This window comes from Mercenaria mercenaria, chromosome 7, assembly GCF_021730395.1.
Source record: "Mercenaria mercenaria strain notata chromosome 7, MADL_Memer_1, whole genome shotgun sequence".
NCBI classification, from domain to species: domain Eukaryota; kingdom Metazoa; phylum Mollusca; class Bivalvia; order Venerida; family Veneridae; genus Mercenaria; species Mercenaria mercenaria.
In genome coordinates, this window is record NC_069367.1 from 14,320,277 (window position 1) to 14,341,072 (window position 20,796).

General features: G+C 34.8%; 1 protein-coding gene and 1 long non-coding RNA gene across 5 annotated transcripts in view; both read left to right on the plus strand.

Moving 5' to 3' along the window:
• Positions 1-20,796, plus strand: part of LOC123554870 (scavenger receptor cysteine-rich type 1 protein M160-like) — a 76,862-nt gene that overhangs the window by 23,620 nt on the left and 32,446 nt on the right. For 3 of the 4 annotated variants that reach the window (XM_053547624.1, XM_045345258.2, XM_053547622.1), the window contains exons 6-7: positions 1,802-1,950; positions 2,505-2,649. In XM_053547624.1, coding sequence (XP_053403599.1) covers positions 1,802-1,950; positions 2,505-2,649 — 294 coding nt within the window. The remainder of the gene's footprint in view (positions 1-1,801; positions 1,951-2,504; positions 2,650-20,796) is intronic. The other variant, XM_053547623.1, reaches the window with a different exon arrangement.
• Positions 14,568-19,567, plus strand: LOC123554871 (uncharacterized). Its single transcript, XR_008371601.1, has 3 exons — positions 14,568-15,295; positions 17,060-17,232; positions 18,349-19,567. It is a non-coding gene; the product is annotated as an uncharacterized LOC123554871 (long non-coding RNA).

Sequence of the window (20,796 nt, forward strand, 5' to 3'; positions counted from 1 at the left end):
AATGCGCAAATGAAATTGGTCAGTGTATCTCCCGTCCATGACCCTGTGTCTTAAAATAGTATACCCATGTGGTAGAGTAAACCATGTACAGAGGCATTTTCTTTCTGGTATGGTTCCAGTGTCTATAATCATCAGATTATCAAAATACAGAATATCGATCATTTAAACATCTTAATAGTACAACCAGAAAGACCCCACCAAACTCAACTAATTAAAAATACACTTCCTGGTTTTAACTTGAAATGGTTAAACCTAGTGAAAAGTTTATATTGTTGTGTTGATTCAGTTTTGGTCTTTGCCGTCTGAAAATATACTGACGAGATAAAGAAACGCCTCATTGAAAGTTAGCATTATTTTCGTTACATAGCTTGATTATGTTTGGCAATGTCATTTCAGCCTGTTAAATTCATGTACCTGCTCATGTTTCCTCGTGCAGCCCGTGTGTGTCAACCATGTGGTTTTATTGAGTGGATTTTTACATACTAGGTACATTTGTTATTTGATATACGACCATATTTTCAGTGATTTTCTTACAATTAGTCAGTTGTGATAATGCCGAGGCTAGAGTTCGAAGAGAGGGTACAAGTTTTGGCCATGCTCGAACGAGCAAGTCTAATAAGGCGTAAGACGTTTTAACATCTCTCCATTGACAAAACTGCGTCATGTTCGACGTGTCAGAGACACGGGAACGCTTTTTTATAGACCTCGTTTCATTTAGGAAGTGTCAGTAACGCAGGACAATTATATCTTTCAATGCCTTTTTACAGATTTGTGAAGGCTGAATCCACAGCACGTTTATTGTTAATTAACCGTAGACGTTCTTTAAGTCGACATACAGTGAGAAATCGTTAATGTCAGGGTTTGGTCTTTCAGCATTGCAACGCGCGACCTCATGTTACACGTATCACCAGGAACTTTTTCAAATACGAGCAACATTGGCGTTTTGCCCTGGCCGGTGTGCTCACCGGACTACAGTTTATTGAACACTCCTGAGATTACATTTGACGGCGGTTAGTAACAAGTAAACGTTAACCACAGCCTGACAACGTCCAGGACCTGATACAAGCGCTCCATCAGGAGTGGGCCAGAATACCACTTTCTCTGCTGCGTAACTGGTGCGGATCAATGAGGCGACGTTTGGTGCTGTGGTTATCAGTAGAGGTGGCCGCACGCGCTTATGATTGCATCAGTTAAATTCCTCTCACCAGTCTATTCAAGATTTGAAACATAATGCGACCATGAATGCTGTATAGTTAACCATAAATTCTTGTAAATCATTGAATTTGCGAATAATTTGTTCTTTTCTTATTTTGAATCACGGTTAACAAAGCACTGTACAACGAGTTTGAATGAGGCGTTTTATTTTCTCGTCAGTGTACTATTGTTTTTGAAATTTTGGAATCAAATCTTGAAAGATTTGTTTTTCAAATGACACTTCTTTTTGCATGTACACTATCCTATCATGACGTAAAATTGCGCGCTGTCTCGTGGAAATGTCTAGCCTTGATATCATTACGCCTATGTTGTTTATATTGATATATATCTATCTCAAAAGTGATATAAAAATCAATCGGACGGAATTGATTTGTAAGTTTGACATGACGTCAGATTGTACGCGCAATCTCCCGGTAAGTGTTACCCTTGATATCATAACGTCAATGTTGTTTATAAATCTTTGATTCAACCGGACACAAATTTCCAGCTGAAATAAAATTTATTATGACCAAACATTTGTGTTGTGTAAACAATTGAAAAAAATGATATAAATAAAGTTCTGTTTGCTTATACACTAATTTGTTAGTGGGGCAGTGAATTTTAGTAGTGGTGAACCTGGCTCAACTCAAATATATTACAAAAAACTAATCTGTGAAGGAAATGAAAGTTCATTAACAGAGTGCGACACAGCCGATGATATCAACTGTTCCAAAGCTGTTTATATCACATGCAGAGGTCAGTGTTGTATTCTACTTTAAACTTGATTTTTTACTTTTAAGGTTCAGTTTTGCATTTCTTTTGAGTTGTTGAATACGATCATATCATATTAATTTTATTAATGTCGATTGTGACGTCACTCATGACAAATTATTCCTGATGGAATCCATCGCCACGAAGGTATGGGTGAAGAGAAGCCAGTTTCCCTACTTTAATGTTTAACGCAAAAAAGGGAGTTACTGGTACCATTTCTCGCTTCTTTGGTACATGCATAACGCGACCGTGGATCGAACCCACAACCACTTGCAATCCAAACGGACGCTCAAGCATTAGGCTAAAGAGGAGGTTAAAGTTGTAAGTCAAGATGGCATTTACTAATAAAGCTTAATAATGAACCAAAAGTTTAAAAACGTGGTCTATAAATGTCATATAGATGCTTATAAACTGATATTAGTATTAGCCATGTTGTCCCCTCTGTATGTCTTAACTGCTGTAGAAGTCATAATTGTAAAATAATCATGCATAGAAATAGCCTTGTCCTTCTCGAGACTTAGTACTATTGTATCCTCTAGCCGTACGTTTCACCCACTGGAATGAGTACAATGACGAAGGAGCAGTCGAAATTTACCTCAATGGATCTTGGGGATTCGTTGGTACTCCTGGATATATTTTTGATGAAGTAACGACTACATACCTGTGCGAGATATTTGGTTTTGAGTATGTTAACATTTGTTTCAAGTATAGACATTTTCACTCGATATTTTTAAGACAATAGTAAATTATGAACGTTGTTATCAGGAAAAGTTTTTCTAAATTTACGTGCAGTTAACGTGCAGTTAACGAAGCAAAGCATTCAGAAAAAAAATATTCGCAGAGGTATATATAAAGCAGCCTATCATTTAATCAAATCCTCTCTATATATATATCAGATCAGCTCTCGCGGAAAACCTATTCTACTCGATCCTCGGAGGATGGCCAAAACGAATACTAAGACTAAGACTCGAAGTTTCTTCGAGTCAGCCATCTTCCGTCAAGGAATTTCGCTATCTGACTCCGAGGATTTATGCGAAGTCACTCGAAGGAAATCCTCGGAGTGACTCGGGATGAAATCCAATTAGCGGAATACACACCTGGATTGGTTTCTTTTGTTCCCGAGTCACTTGACGGAATTCCTTCGAGTGACTCCAAGACAAATTAATAATTGCCTGTAAAATTTAACTGTGTCTCCGAGTAACTTCGACGACAGATTTAACATTTGTTGGAGCGGATAATTATATCTTACGTAGTGATACGCGAGAAAAAAACACAGTATTTGTGAATAATATTTATGGTATCTTTTAATTAAAAATAAAACTATTATATACACGATTTATCTGTTCACTTATTATTTCATAACTTTATAAGTAGTTGAGGCAGTAATTTCTGTCTCTTTTTTGTAATTCCTTCTAGATAAATTATCAAATGAACAACAACAAAAACATTTCAGTAATATTATTACATATTTGGTTTGTTAATACAATAAAGATACTAAAATTCTTCTATGAAAATACAAGTTTTTTTGACCCAATAACGTTCGCCAGAAATCCTTTAGTGTACACAAACAAATTAAGTGGCATTCGTTCTAATTAGTAAACGATCACCGTTCGATCAAACAGTATCAAATATGTTACGCTAAATGACGTTTTCAAATAAATCAATTAAGATAATTTAACTACTTAACATCAAAGGAATGGGATAGTTAATTGTCTTCTATTAAGCCCCTACTAATCTTATGGTTAAACAATGAGCAGAGGCTGTTAGCAAATTTGTACTTGACTTGAAAATATGTTCCCTTAACGTAAATGGTCTCAAAAAGCATTGGACTACCCGGACTTTGTTGACTTTATTAAAATGTATGATATTTGTTGTGCTATCGAAACCCATACTGATAACTTTGATTTGGTTGAGATTGATGATTATGTTTACTTGGCAAAAAATAGAGAACAGAGTTACAAACGTAAATCTCGAGGTATAGGTGTATATGTCCGCAAGAATATTTCTGGATATGTTAGAATTGTACCAAACAACAATGAATACGTTCTTTGGTTGTCCGTTGATAAACAACTGTTACGTACTAGTGAAAATGCTATTCTAGGCGTCATCTACCTGCCCCCAGAAAACTCACGTTTCTTAAATGACTTTGACTTAAACACTTTTGAAAATGAAATAACCACATTTTGTAGCCAAAATAGATTCGTGTTTTTAACTGGCGACTTTAACGCCAGAGTATCACAGTTAACCGGTTTTATAACTTCAGATCCGTACCATAATGAAGTTTTCCACATTGATCAAGATTTGCAGACTCATTTTAATAAATATACTGCCTTGGAAGAGTTAGGAATCCCCTTGTCACGTGAATCTCGAGATAAGAAAACAAATGCTCATGGACTAATGTTGATTGAAATGTGCCGAAATAATAACTTATTTGTCGTTAATGGTAGATTTGGGAAAGATTCGAACCAGGGTGCCTATACTTTTAGAGATAAGTCCATTATTGATTATGTTATTACAAGTGCGGAAGGGTTTAATAGTCTAAACGAATTTGAAATAATTGAAACTGATTCACTCTTTTCGGATGGCCATAACGCATTTATCTGGTCGCTAAAAATACATATGAAAGAGTAAAGTACTCGGGTGAACAGTCCGTTTACTGGGTCGAAACCAAAATGGAACACAAATAAATGTAACGAATTTATTCAGAATATTTATATAAAGCAGGTAAACGATATTCTAGAAATGTTCAATGCACCGCCAACCGAACAGTCTATAGAAAAAATTACTTACGAAATAAAGACACTGTTTAGCATTCAATATAACATTTAATTGCGCGGATAACAGGTATTTCAGAAAATTTAATGGTAAAAATAAACCTTGGTTTGGGTCAAAATGCCATAGAGCAAGAAATAATTACCATGATGCCAAGTCAACTTACAGAGATAACCCAACACGAGATAATAAATTAAGACTTAAAAACGGCATATAAAAGATCTATGGACTTTTATATTGGTAAATATAAATTTTCAAAAGCTCAAAAATTAAGATCTATTAGTTCGAAAAATCCTAAAAAATACTGAGTTTCCTAAAAAGTTTAAAACCAAAACGAAAAGAAGATAAAACGCCATCTATTCAAGAGTTTTATGAATATTTCAAGAAAATAAATACCAATTTGCATGACGATCAAGGATATGATCCGTTAGATGAACAAAATTTTCTCGATAACACGAATGAATTTCTTAATTCACCGATTAACGACATCGAAAAAATTGCATGTATTAACAAGCTTAACAATGGAAAAGCATCAAGTCAATCGGACAATATCATTTATGAATACATAAAGAGCACGAAACGTATCTTAATGCCAATATATGTCAGGTTATTTAATAGCATGCTTGATACTGGATATGCCCCTTCTTCCTGGCTTGAGGGAACCATTATACCTATTTTTAAAAATAAAGGAAACTCGGAGCAACCTAATAATTATAGGCTAATCACAATATTAAGCTGTTTTGGCAAACATTTTACCGCAGTTCTAAATTATCGTCTCACAAAATATGTCGAAACGTTCAATTTGTTAGATGAAAATCAGGCTGGGTTTAGAAAGGGCTTTTTTTTGCTCAGATCACATTTTAACACTTCATGCCCTTATTGAAATTTTAAAGAAAAAGAAGCAAAATCTTTTCTGTTCATATGTGGATTTTCCCAGTGCTTTGATAAAATCTGGCGCTATGAGTTGTGGTATAAACTGTCACAGAATTTAATACATGGGAAGTGTTTTAAAGTAATATTTAATATGTATCAGAATATCAAATCCTGTATTTCCCAAAACAGTATTAAATCGTTAGTCTTCCAGTCTGAAATCGGCTTGCGTCAGGGAGAAAATTTGAGTCCCATACATTTTTCCCTGTATCTTACTGATTTGCAATCTTTTCTGGAGGCAAATGGTGCTATAGGCATATAGTTATTTAGTCCCAATGATGAGATCTGGCTTAAACTTTTACTATTACTCTATGCTGATGACACTGTTATTGTTTCTTCTAATGTGTCTGATTTTCAGAACTCTTTAGACCAATTTAATACATACTGTGAAAACTGGAAATTAAAAGTTAATTTACAAAAAAAAAAAAAAAAAAAAAAATTGTCTTCGGTGCAAGAAACACCAATAATTTTAACTTTACACTCGGAACACAGCAAGTTGAAATTACGAATAAATATCATTATCTAGGTGTTAACTTTTTAAGTAATGGTTCGTTCCTGAACACCTGGAAACATGTAGTCCAGCAAGCAAATAAAGCTATGTACCTTTTATTTTCAAGGGAACCCCGCCCGCTTAGCTCAGTAGGTAAGAGCGTTGGTCTACGGATCGCGGGGTCGTGAGTTCGATCCTCGGGCGGGGCGTATGTTCTCCGTGACTATTTGATAAACGACATTGTGTCTGAAATCATTAGTCCTCTACCTCTGATTCATGTGGGGAAGTTGGCAGTTACTTGCGGAGAACAGGTTTGTACTGGTACAGAATCCAGGAACACTGGTTAGGTTAACTGCCCGCCGTTACATGACTTAAATACTGTTGAAAAACGGCGTTAAACCCAACCCCGCCCTCAAAAAAAAAAAAAAAAAAAAAAAAAATTCAAGGGCAAATAATGCTGATCTCCCTGTCGATCTCATTTTAAAACTTTTCGACCATACAGTTTTACCAATACTGACATACGGATCGGAAATATTTGGTTTTAAAAATATTGATCATCTGCATAAGCAAATTAAACAAACTCTCAATAACCAATTTCAACAAGAATGGCACACCCAGATGCAACAGTCTAATAAAGGAATGATATATAATAGTTTTAAAAATAACTTAGAGTATGAAAATTATTTCCGAATTCTTTCGAAGAATAATTACCTTACTTTTTTCAAATTCCGCATATGTAATCACAGACTGCCGGTTGAAACCGGGAGGTATGATGGCACACATTTTCTGGATCGAACATGTTCAAAATGCAATAGCGGAGCTGTAGGCACTGAGCTGCACTATTTGCATGACAGTAAAGTTGGTAGGCAGTTGGTAGTTGGTAGCTGAACATTCGAATAACCAACTACTTACTAGTCGCAGTTGGTTATTCAAAATGTATAAGCAAGTCTGATTACCTTTTAAAACATAATGATAAAAAATCATTCTTATCTATGTTTTGTTCTTTAATATTAATCTTCATTTCTTAAAATGCATTCAGCAGTCTTAAAAAGTACCTGGAGTGCCAGTTGACAATTCGCGATATGTTTCAGAAAAGCTTCTTTTTTCAGTCACAAATGGATAAAATCATTCAATATGACATTTTATATGGTATTTCATATCAATATCTGACACTTTCAACATAAAGATCAGTCTTGAAAACACTCAGGAGAGACAATTGCCAATTCGCGTGTGAATAACCAACTGCCTACTGGTACATACAGTCAGTGTTTTGGTAGAACATGATAAAAAATTTATTCTAACCCATGTTTTATTCTTTAAGGTAGAACACGACACTTTGCGAACTTTCGAGTAGCGTCATGAAATTTTATAATTTGTAATGTTGACCATGTTTCAAACAAGAAACAGATTATTTTATACTGATAGAGCCAACCAGTTTTTGTACACGAGACGTCAAAGTTGACCACCAAAGCCCGTTTTTGCAACTGACGTTGCCGCGTATCATTGGCAACTATTACGGTTACTGCAACGGCACCATCCAACAATTTTCTTAAATTATACATTAATCGACGAGAATGATTTTTTCCTTTATGATGATGTAATAACCATTGTTTTACATCGACAAATATTTGAAAAATGGAAAGAAAGTCGCCGTTTTTAGCTAAAGATTGACATTCAGTTTCGCAGTATATTTCGGCTTTAAATCGTCATATTAAAAATCCCTGAATAAAATTTTTGAATTTTTTAAATAAACGGTGTTTAAAATGTATACCAAGTCCAAATGACAAATAAAACTGGAGGGTCACCGACTTAGTTTTTTCTGTACATGTGATTTTATTTCCCCCACCCCCATGCGTAAATTCTGTACCGTAATTCGACGTCTGCAGGTACGTTTGAGACATCATAATGTTTGCCATTGTGTTTAGCTTATCAGCTGCGCCATTTAGTGTTTTGCTTGTTCTTAAAGACCTTTATACAAAACAAGAACAGAAATTTTGTTCCATGACAAGACGTTTATATATAAACAATGATGAAAGCGTATTAATAAGTGAAATCTTAGTACATTTCAATATATTATATAACGTGCCACTGGTGCAAAAATACCCGAAGCATTTGGTATTTTTAAATGCGTGGACAAAATGTCCTATAATTAAGGTGAAATGCGCCTTAATTCAGAAGTTATTGGGTTCCGTTTCGACATTTTGTTTAATTTAAAATCCAGCATATTCCTTATATAATGCGAATTGTACACTTTTGATATTTCTGTTATTTCTGTAACTTTTTTCTCCGCAAACCTTAGACGTCCAATTTTGATGAAATGTGATTCACGTCCGTCGGACTGTTTTCGTAAATCGTTCTGTTCGGTCAACGAGTATCTGCATTTAAAATGGTATATAATTTGTGGTGATCACTTAACCTTAGACTCGATATTTACGTTAAAGTTACGACAGAGCGACAACTATGACAATGGGTTTTGGATAAAAAATATGAGCCGTGCCATGAGAAAAACAACATAGTGGGTTTGCGACCAGCATGGATCCAGACCAGCCTGCGCATCCGCGCAGTCTGGTCAGGATCTATGCTGTTCGCTTTCAAAGACTATTATTATTAGAGAAACCATTAGCGAACAGCATGGATCCTGACCAGACTGTACGGATGCACAGACTGGTCTAGATCCATGCTGGTCGCAAACCCACTATGTTGATATTCTCATGGCACGGCTCAATTATTATGCTTTAATCTTGTCTAATGTAAAACCAAACAATATAATTTGACTAAAAAGTATATGATGATGAAAACTTTATTTAATCGCAATGAGTATTTGTGTCTGTAAATATTCATTTACAAAAATAATAAGAAAAATAAAATCCCTAATATCGTTATGTCATCATGATTGAATTAAGATCATAAATTTATTTAACTTTATTATAGATTTTACGTTTTGGAAATATTTCGATTTCATTTATTTGGGTTTTACGCGTATAGCGCACCAATACAGTATAGGTTATATGGCGCCAAACAGGATCAAGATTTTGGTTTCACATCTAATATACATCGAAATAAAAACACGAGGTATGAAATCAAAATATGCATACCTGCTGGAATCACAGAGTTACAGCAAAACCAAGTGTTAAGACCCTATTAGTCGTCTCTTACGATCATGCAAGGGTAACGCAGTGTTGCCAATTCTTTTCGAACACAGATTGTCCCAGAACCGCATGGGGCGAAATATTTCGATTGTTTTGAGAGTAGTTAGATACCCTGATTTCAAATAAAGTGCTGCCACGGGGGAACAGAATTTATATTCATTGTACGGAGGCTGTTGCTCTGATAAGGTTAATTTATTAACAGCGCTAGATAGAAGCACCATCCTTTACAAAGAGGTTTTAGCTCTCCATAGATATGTTTTAAGAAAGGTTATTTTTTGTATTCATAGACATATAATAAAAAAAAATATTCCATATATATTATTTTTCTTAATATTAGAGACCTATCAAACATATCAAGTACGAGTAAATACTCTGCTAAAAATGATAAATATTCCATAAAATAAAACAGAAAAAAAACTGTTTGTTTGTTTGTTTGTTTGAGGTTTAGCGCTGTTTTCTGTTACGATAGACGGTTACATGTAACCTAACCAGTGTTCCTCAACAAGTAACTTTCAACTTCACCACATAAAATCGATGGGAATGATTTCGAACAGATACCTTCTACCAAATTGTCATGCCCTACCCAGGGATCGAAATAACGATTCATAGAACTGAGCTAAGCGAATGGGGTAAAAGAAAGAAACACAGAAAACAGTGGTTGTAATGGAAACTCGCTGTAACTCCTCAGCGGTTAAACACGTATAATTCTATGCTGTAATTATCTATATCAGCAACTCAAGAATCGTAACTTTGTACGTAGGACCGACAGCTCCAACTTGTTAGTCTTTGTTTCGTATTTACGAGATACTAGGATTTGTACCAGTATAATTATGTTCATGTGTAAGATTTTATTTTTTATTTCATTTTAATAAGCGTCTGAGATGTCAACATTCAGAATGTAACAATTTTCAAACAATTTAGCAGTTCACTCATTAGAATTTTCTAAAGCTACGCTTATGCGTTAATGTAACTTTAGGATAGTATCCAATGCGAAACCTCTTATTGAGCCGTGCCATGGAAAAACCGACATAGTGCATTTGCAGTCAGCATGGATCCAGACCAGCTTGCGCGTACGCACAGTCTGGTCAAGATCCATGCTGTTCGCTAAGGGTTTCTCTAATTATAAAAAGTGAACAGCACGGATTCTGACCAGACTTCGGGGATGCACAGGCTGGTCTGGATCCATGCTGGTCGCAAACGCACTATGTTGGTTTTCTCATGGCGCGGCTCATATCATGATTGTCCTGGAACCCATATCTCAAACTGTGCCCTTTACTACAAAAATTTCAAAATGCTCTGACTAGTAAAAACCCGCCGTCAAAATACGTGAACATTTGCGTGGAACGGGTAATTAACCGGAAGAGTCTTATTGTCATATGTTACTAGGCTGGAGAACTAAAAAACGAAATAGTAAAAATGTATGACTTTGAGATGTGTGGGCGTGCGTGCGTGTGTGCTTATGGAGGAATAGGGGTAATATCAACAACAACAACAAAAAAAAAAAACAGAAAAAAAAAAACAATTAAGCTTTACTCTCGTGGAGGGCAAACCTAAAAATATATGAAACTGCTGTATAATACTGCTCTATGATATTTTACAATAATTATGCTTTAACTTTTTGTTTCAAATGTGAAATCTCCGAACTATCTAAACAATTGCGTATGTATGAATTCTTCATTTTAGTAGTGTATTACAACGTAAAACTTGTTTACTGGTACTTTGAATAAGTAAAAGATGAAAGAAATAATCAATCAATATCAGACACTTCCAACGTATAGGTCAGTCTTGGAAACAGTCAGGAGAGCCAGTTGCCAATTCGCGCGCGAATAACCAACTGGCTGGCAGTTGGTTATTCGACATTTTACAGACAGTCTGTGTTTAGGTCGAAAATGATAAATAATTCATTCTTATCCTTGTTTTGTTCTTTAATGTTAATTTTTATTCTTTTAAATGCATTCAAAAGTTTCAAGAGAGCCAGTTGCCAATTCCAGTCAGATGTTCAGCCCTGATGAACTCTGCACATTGTTTAAATTCCGATGCGTAATATCCCAATTAGCACAACCGATTTATGACTTAAGACTCCTCGTCCAGCTTGATTTATGACTTGAAACTTCTTGAAACTCGATCTCATGAACGGTGTTATTGAACTTGACCTGCAGCTTTGTTTTCCCGAGGATTTTCATTGGTGACTTGCTGCCATGTGAATATATTTAGTGGTATGCAGTTGGTTATTTTACATTTGTCAAAAATTCACTATTTCGGTCGACAGTCATAGAAGTATTTAATATTAATAGATATATCCATTTAAACATTTAGTTTGTACTTACAAATCAATATCTGACACTTTCATTTTGAAACATTCAGGAGAGCCTTCGGCTTGCAAAAAAACAAAAACAACTACAATGTACCTACTTGTAGTCGGCATTAAATCTCACGCATTGAGTTTACGCATACATTGAATGTATACTAGTAAAACCTATGTTAAACCTAACACTAACCTTTAGTCAATATATAGAACACACAATACGTTCGTATATTAGATAGGGGCGATTTAATGTTGACGCGTACATGTAGCAGTGAGATTGTTGATGCCATTTTCAGAAAGTCATTTTTTCAGTCGAAAATTAAATATAAATATTAATCGGTTTAAATACATTCCCTAGTCTTTGCAAGACCAGGAGAGCAACTTGTCGTTTCATAAACTATTTTTTTCAGACATAAGGCACCATTTTTTTTAATTTTTTTTTTTTGCTTTTTTCTTTTTGTTTTGAATGCATTTGAAGGAATAAAAAATAAAATTAAAGAACAAAACAAGGATAAGAATGAATTATTTATCATTTTCGACCTAAACACAGACTGTCTGTAAAATGTTCAATAACGTTATTCGCACGCGAATTGGCAACTGGCTCTCCTGAGTGTTTCCAAGACTGACCTATACGTTGAAAGTGTCGGATATTGATATGAAAGAACAAAATACCTGTAAAATTGAAATATTTTATGCATATGTGTCTTAAAAAATGCTTTTCTGAAACATATCGCGAATTGGCAACTGGCTCTCCTGGTGCTTTTGAGACTGTTAATTGCATTTAAAAGAATATATATTAACATTAAAGAACAAAACAAGGGTTAGAATTATTTATTTATTATGTTCTACCAAAACACTGACTGTATGTAAAATGTCGAAAAACCAACTGCCTACCAGTAGGCAGTTGGTTATTCGCACGCGATTTGGCAACTGGCTTTCCTGAGGACCTATACGTTGGAAGTGTCGGATATTGATACGAAAGAACAAAACATATGTAAAATTGAATTATTTTAGGTATATGTGTCTGCAAAAATCGGCTTTTCTGAAATATATCGCGAATTGGTAACTGGCTCTCCTGGTGCATTTTGAGACTGTTGATGCATTTAAAAGAATAAATACTAACATAAAACTACAACAAAACAAGGGTTAGAATGAATTTTTTTATCATGTTCTACCAAAACAATGACTGTCAGTAAAATGTCGAATAACCAACTGCCTACCAGTAGGCAGTTGGTTATTCGCACGCGAATTGGCAACTGGATCTCCTGAGTGTTTCCAAAACTGACCTATACGTTGAAAGTGTCGAATATTGATACGAAAAAACAAAATATATGTAAAATTGAATTATTTTATTCATATTTGTCTGAAAAATCGGCTTTTCTGAAATATATCGCGAATTGGCAACTGGCTCTCCTGATGCATTTTGAGACTGTTCAATGCATTTAAAGGAATAAATATTAACATTAAAGAACGAAACAAGGACTAGATTGATATTTTTATCATTTTCGACCAAAACTATGACTGTCTGTAAAATGCCGAATAACCAACTTGCTCTCCTGATGGTTTCCAAGACTGACCTATACGTTGGAAGTGTCGGATATTGATACGACAGAACAAAAGATATGTAAAATTGAATTATTTTATTTATATGTGTCTGAAAAATCGGCTTTTCTGAAACATATCGCGAATTGGCAACTGGCTCTCCTGAGTGTTTCCAAGACGGACCTATACGTTGAAAGTGTCAAATATTGATATGAAAGAACAAAATATATGTAAAATTGAATTATTTTATTCATATGTGTCTGAAAATCGGCTTTTCTGAAACATATCGCGAATTGGCAACTGGCTCTCCTGGTGCATTTTGAGACTGTTGAATGCATTTAAAAGAATAAATACTAACATAAAACAACAACAAAACAAGGGTTTCCACTTTTCTCTAGTTTAGAATAATTTTTTTATCATGTTCTATCAAATCACTGTTATTCGCACGCGGATTGGCAACTGGCTCTCCTTAGTGTTTCCAAGACTGATCTTTATGTTGAAAGTGTCAGATATTGATAAGAAAAATCATATAAAATGTCATATTGAATGATTTTATTTATTTGCGACTGAAAAAAAGCTTTTCTGAAACATATCACGAATTGGCAACTGGCTCTCTAGGTACTTTTTGAGACTGCCGAATGCATTTTAAGAAATGAAGATTAATATTAAAGAACAAAACATGGATTAGAATGATTTTTTATCATTATGTTTTAAAAGGTAATCAGACTTGCTTATACAGTTTGAATAAACAACTGGCAACTAGTAAGTAGTTGGTTATTTGAATGTTCAACTACCAACTACGAACTGCCTACCAACTTTACTGTTATACTATTTGCTCAAATGTAACTTCTTTGAGCAACAACGAAACCATTTCTTAGCGGATATTAATGTTACTGATTCTGAACGTTGCTTTCGAAATTTACTTAACTCAAATTCCCCATGTATTTTGTCAGAAACGTGCAAAATGATTAGAGCAATAATAACTTAGTTCTAATTGAATTAACTGACCTACTTTTACCTTAGTTTATAATTCGCCCACACATGTTTACTCCATTATGAGGTTATAATGCAGTAATTCGGTCCAAAATGTGCTTCCGTGGTGTAGTCCCTAATAAATAGATCCTATTTTTTCCATTTTTCGCGCACTTGCGCGTAAATCGGGGGCCAGATGGGCATTATTTCACTCGTGGAATGAATTTTACATAACATAAGACACGTTTTATGCTAATACTCGCATGTTTTCGAGTTGTTTACTTGAAAACAAAAGTAGGGTGTTTATTCTGCGGACCGCTTTCTGAAATACGGCAATATGAGGGTACCTGATTTCAGTTGACTTGCATTTCACTGCATACTATTCAACATCCTTTTTTCTTTTCGTTTTCTTGAAGCAAATGTATGGATATCTTGTGGAAAATAGGTCTACGACGGAGTGAAAAGAAACTCTAGAAACTGTAACAAAATTGTTCTGAAGTAGCTGAATTTTATATGAAACAAAGAACAATTTCTTTTAGTGATATATAGCCCATGAATCAATAATATGCTTGAGTAATTATTATAACCGCACTCCTATCATAGTAAAACTTAGTGCGCGTTAAAAATAGTGCGATGTAGCCGCTATTATTAGAATAAGTCCCACGCGTTAGTGACTCATCTTTTGACCACATTACCCAAACAGAATTTAAAACGACCGCATGATATTCATGACGACCTTTTTGTTGATTCGTTCTTTAATTACTTGCAGGGATTCCTTTTTATTTTTATTTTTTTTGCCTACAATTTAAATTAATGTTTGTAAAGTATAAAGACAACTTGCAGTCTCTGTATTTTTATATGTTATTATGTACTGTCATTATGTTTAATCCCCATATTGTATAATTACTTGGGTGAAATAAAGATCATGTTCTGTTCTGTTCTGTAATTCCCTCTGCTCTACACTTAGTCGGCCCTTATTTCATTTTAACAGTTTGTAAACATGTGGAAATAATTGCTGTTCTTTATTAGGGCAAAAGCCTCTAAGCGTTATCATGTCTGTGCGTCAACGCTCTAAGGAGGATAATTCTTTTCTTGTGAAATACTCCGAAGACGGCGAATATCAGGTCCGTTCACGTGGACATTTCAAAACATTTCAAAACATCTGACAAGGTAATTATCTGTTTTATATTTCATTTTATTTTCATATCAACTTATTTTTTTAACTGACGTCATTTATTAAAGGACAATGAAATGAACCGTTTTTAATGACTGATTAAAGACAACAACCTTAAAGTACTGTTTCGGTATGTAGAGTTAAGATATAAACTATTTGAATTTCAGTTTTAATTCGATGACTATTTGTTAACAACACGTCGAAACAATTAAAGTTAATGATAACATTTAGAAGCAGAAACCATTAGAAGCAACTTGAAAATGGAAGCGTGTACGCAGCTTACTATAATTTGAGGTTATACAGTTTACGTAGCTAGACGTTCTATTAAACTAGGCTAGATAAATTAAAAAAGAAAACACCTGAATGCTAGCCTCAAAATTAGTTATTGCTTAATTACTTGCGAGATGAAGAATTATTCATTATTTATGTACATCAACTAAATTAAAAAGAGTACACAGTTACGTTCATTATCTGTTAAAACAATAAAGATTTTTTTTTCTAAATCTGGCACAAATGCTCTTGCAAACTAAGTTTGGATATTTTATGTTTTAAACACATTTGTATAAACTGTTATATTATAATCATATACCGAAACATCAGGCGCATCTTATGTAAAAAAAAATGTATTTATAAGCAATTTATTACATATTTTCATTGCTTCGTTCACAAAAAAAAATCTTTTAGCTATATTGCAATACACTGTTATCAATGGTCATAAATCTACCTTTTTGTTTTGATAACGTATTTCAATCCTCGTGTACTGCAGTTAGAGGTATCATGAAAGTGTAAAATGTTACACAACTGGGATTTTATTATCTTTTCTACCCTAAGGGTCATTATAGACGGCAATGTATTCCTTTGTTTTGTATGTTTTTTCGATAATTTATTTTGGTCTTAATATTCTGTAGAAAAATCTAATAATTATTAATCCCCCCCCCCCCCCCCCCCCCCCCCCCCAAAAAAAAAAAAAAAAAAAAAAAAAAAAAAAAAAAAAAAAAAAAAAAAAAAAAAAAAAAAAACAGCAATAGTTACTGTACAAGAAAAATACATTGTGTGAAAATCTGTAAAAAGATGCAAACTCATTAAAGGCGGTCAGTCACATTTGAGCAACATTTTATGATACTTATTCAGTTTTCATTTATTTTGTTAAGATATTTACATAAGCCACAGGAAGATCTACTACATAGAGTTAGATATCAATTAGAAATATACTTTTTTATGAAATTTTGTAATTACCCCACTCTTATATAAAATATTTAACTCTTACCACGCTAAATTTCTACAATGAAATTGTCCGTCTTCAAATTTGGACAGTAACATTAACAGTTTTAAAAAGGGTGCTTTCCAATAAGATACTGAGTGGCGAACAGTGCAGATCATGATCAGACTGCACGGATGTGCAGGCTGATCATAATCTACACTGAGAGCAAAGGCAGACTCAGTCGCGCTCGGCATGATAAGGGTTAAAAAGTGGTCTGTTTCTTTTGATTTTTATTATAATTTCAAACAAAAGGCAAGTTTCAAGAAAATGTTTTGTGTATTAGGAACTCAGTTAACATAAAAAACTGTAACTGATATTTTTAAATTTGTGAACAAATGTGTTAATTTACCACATTCTGATTAACCACCTATTCAAAAGTGTTGATGCTCTGGTTTTGTTTATTATAAAAGGAGATAATCACTTTGAAGTAAAATTATATAAAAAAAAAAACAATACAAGTAAGATCCTTTTAAAAGACATATTTAATATCTCATTTCAGTTGACTGTGGGTCAGTGTTACAATGGGGACGGGCAACGCAGATTGCCGAGGCAGAGGTTATCAACTCTGGCTCGGAAGCTGCAATGCAAAAAGCCAAACTGAATGCAATTTCAGCTCCTCTACGCAAACCGACAGTACCAGGTGCAAAGCGTTCAAGACAAAATACAGAAAAGGTAAGCATTATATTGATAGATCTACATTTGAAAAATAAAAGAGACAATGTGTCCGCCTTGGTCAAACTGAGCAGAGGTTGTGTCCGGCGGGGTAGGGATGATGGGAATAGATTTATGTCCGTTTTCAGTTAAGATATACACATGAGAATCGAGTTACGATGAATTTTTACTTTGTTCCTCCATACATGCATACCTTGTTAAATTCCCTTTATAAGTGATTTCAACATTCAACAAAACTGTTAAATAAAATCAGTTACGTTGCTTTTTCAACAATTAAACATTCTAAACGAAAAGTATCTAGAAAAAGAATTAGTTGATACATTAACTGTATTTATATGGGCAATCAGATTTAAAAATGTATGTGCGACACACTTCCTAATTTCATTAATTTACCCGAGCTAGGATGATCATAATGAACAATGTCTAAACCAAACACATATAATTTATTTGACATTAAATGTTTTATTCGAAATAACGTCTTTCAAATATTTTCTTTGTCTGTTTGTTATTTCGTATAAAATCGAGAATATCTTTAAATCAATCGATACCGAAGTTATTACCGGGTTATGCTATTGGAACGAAGTGTAAGATTATAAGAAATGTAAAAATAAAATATTTACTGCTCTGGTAATCTTATCCTAGGCGAAAAAATATGAGCGAATAACGTTACCGCTCGGCCAACTTTGAATCATAAACGTAGGAATTTTATGTTAATTTGTTTGTTTTTACTTCAAAACATCAATATACTGTGCGATACCTATACCCAAACGACAATAATATATAATGAGCCACACCATGGGAAAACCAACATAATGACTTTGCGACCAGCATGGATTCAGACCAGCCTACACATCCGCAATCCATGCTGCCCGCTAACGGTTTCTCTAACTGCAATAGGCTTTGAAAGCGAACAGCATAGATCCTGACCAGTCTGTGCGGATGCGTAGGCTGGTCTGGATTCATGCTGGTCTCAAAGTCACTATGCAGGTTTTCCCATGGTGCGGCTCAAATATTTCTTCCTGAGTGAATGAAATACTTCAATAAGCTTCAAGTTTAAAGACAAATAATGCGAATAATATTTGATTCAGTTCTAAACAAGTTTTTTTCTAATTTCAGATTTAGGCCGGGAAGAAAATGGCTACTTTTCTTAATGTTGGTTCTCCGCCATCCTACGATACTCCACCCGCTTCTGCGCAACAAAGTATTGATGTATCGTCATCAGTCACCACAGAAACGACAGACACCAGCCAGATACCAACTTCTGCAACATCAAACCAGAACCTCCTCTAACAAGCCGGATTATAACGAACAATCTATTTAAGGACCAGCCACGCCTTCCACACACACGGTACCAGAAAATGGTAAAACACCAGTCACTGAAACAGAAACATCGAGATCGGCTTCTCTGACACGTACTCCATTTAGACCAGTCCGTCCGGTGCAGCCTTCTCCGCAAATGAATCAAACTTTGACTTTGTTGAATGTGCTTACAGATCAAGTGCGAGACCTATCAAAGGAAGTAATTGAGAGTAAAAAGGGACAGGCCGCGTACAATAAAAGATTAACAGACATTGAAGCTACTCAGGCAGTGATTATGAGTAAACTTGATGTTTTGATTAATTAAAAGCAACTCCAGTCTTCACCTGTAGAGAACTGTGCCTCGCATGATACCGAGGAAGCTCCTGATATTGATGAACAGTATGTGTTAAGTGAGTCGCTGTTAAGAACTCTAAGACATGAAGCAAACAACGCGCAGCATTTCGCATGTTTACTCTTTCCGCATGTTTTTCCAGAGCTGTTCAGTGTAGACAAATTACGTGTATTCTATAACTGGAGTGGGAATGCTCACGGGAAGCAAGAGTTGGATCCAGGCAGAAAAGCTGTAGTAAAGAAATATACAAACCTTTACTATCCAGAAACGAAAAATCCTACATGTTGGGTCCAGATTGTTACACGTGTAAATGAACGTCTTAGAAGAAAGGACAAACTACCGAAAGTTCAACGCCAAACTGAAAATGAAGGAGCTCAAGATTTCCAAACTCTTGAGAACATTTGCCCCCTGTCTGACTTGGGTGTCAGTTTCACCCGGCACTTGAACTCTGTGTGAAATACAATGCCCTTTTAAAAGAGAAAACTATAACCAGCTCATCAAATGTTGCATTTACCAACAGATTGTAGGTTAAGTAGTAAGAAGTCTTCGGCATGTGTCACGCAATTTGACATTCTTAGATAAACTGAAGTAATACTGTTTTAGTATGTTTACTGTACAAGTATTTTATCATGAATATTACAATTGAATAAAAGTAATTATATACATGAAAACGTTTTGATTGTGTTCAGGATTTAATTTACAGCCGTGTCATGTTGATAAATATTGCATGCATAAGCATGTATAAATAACAGCGTTTGATGTAAATAAATGTGAAATCACAAGATAATGCAGTTTTGTTATATCAAGTAAATATCACATTAAAATACTGTACTGTGTATATCATTAGTTTATCAATTCCAATCATATTAATAATTCTCAACTATTCTTTAACGGCAGTTATTTCGTATGTGTCCAGTTTTATACAATTCTTAAATTAAATTACTTTTACATGAATTCAGTTCTAATTCGAATAGCAAAGTAAAACCTATTTCAACATCATAACTATTTTCTTCTGTTTTTCGTTTAGGCCGTTTTTCAACAGTTTTCAGTCATGTAACGGGGGGGGGGGGGGGGGGGCAGTAAACCTAACCAGTGTTTCTAGATTCTGTACCAGTACAAACCTGTAAGTAATTGCAAACTTCCCCACATGAATCAGAGGTGGAGGACGCATGATTTCAGGCACAATGTCTTCTATCAAATCTACACGAAGAACATACGCCCCTCCCGGGGATCGAAATCACGTCCCCGCGATCCATAGACCAACGCTCTCTTTTAGAGCTAAGCGGGCGAACCTCTACGTAACATTTAATATTTAAGCTTCTGTTATTTAAGTTTCCCTATGAAACTTTTTTTCAAAATAAAAATTCGCAAATTTTAGACAATGAAAACAAGCTAATCATGTAATATTTCCTCCAGGTAAGCGAATACTGCTTCGGAGTTTCGTGAAATCATCTCGCGGCACTCGAAATGACAGGTTAATTGTTTATTACAGACTCGGAGTCGCGCGGAGTGGCCATAAAATATCAGTACATATCATAGTGTTACCTGTATAATGCCGACTCGGAGTTTCTTGCACTCGAAATGGCCGGTTAATTGTTTATTACAGACTCGGAGTCGCGCGGAGTGGCCATAAAATACCAGTACATATTATAGTGTTACCTGTATAATTTCGACTCGGAGTTTCGTCAAGTACTTCCTCGGAGTGACCCGACGAAATTCCGCTACAGTAATAAAACTGAAAAAGTCGGTACTCCGAGTCAGAATTAGGCAGTACTCGGAGGAATTACTCGCTATGCAAGATTTTCCTGTGAGGAAAAACGAAATGTGGGTTTTCCGCGTGAGCTGATCTGTATATATATATACATACTGATTGAAAAATGACTTTCTATTTCATTACTTCAAACTTTTATCAG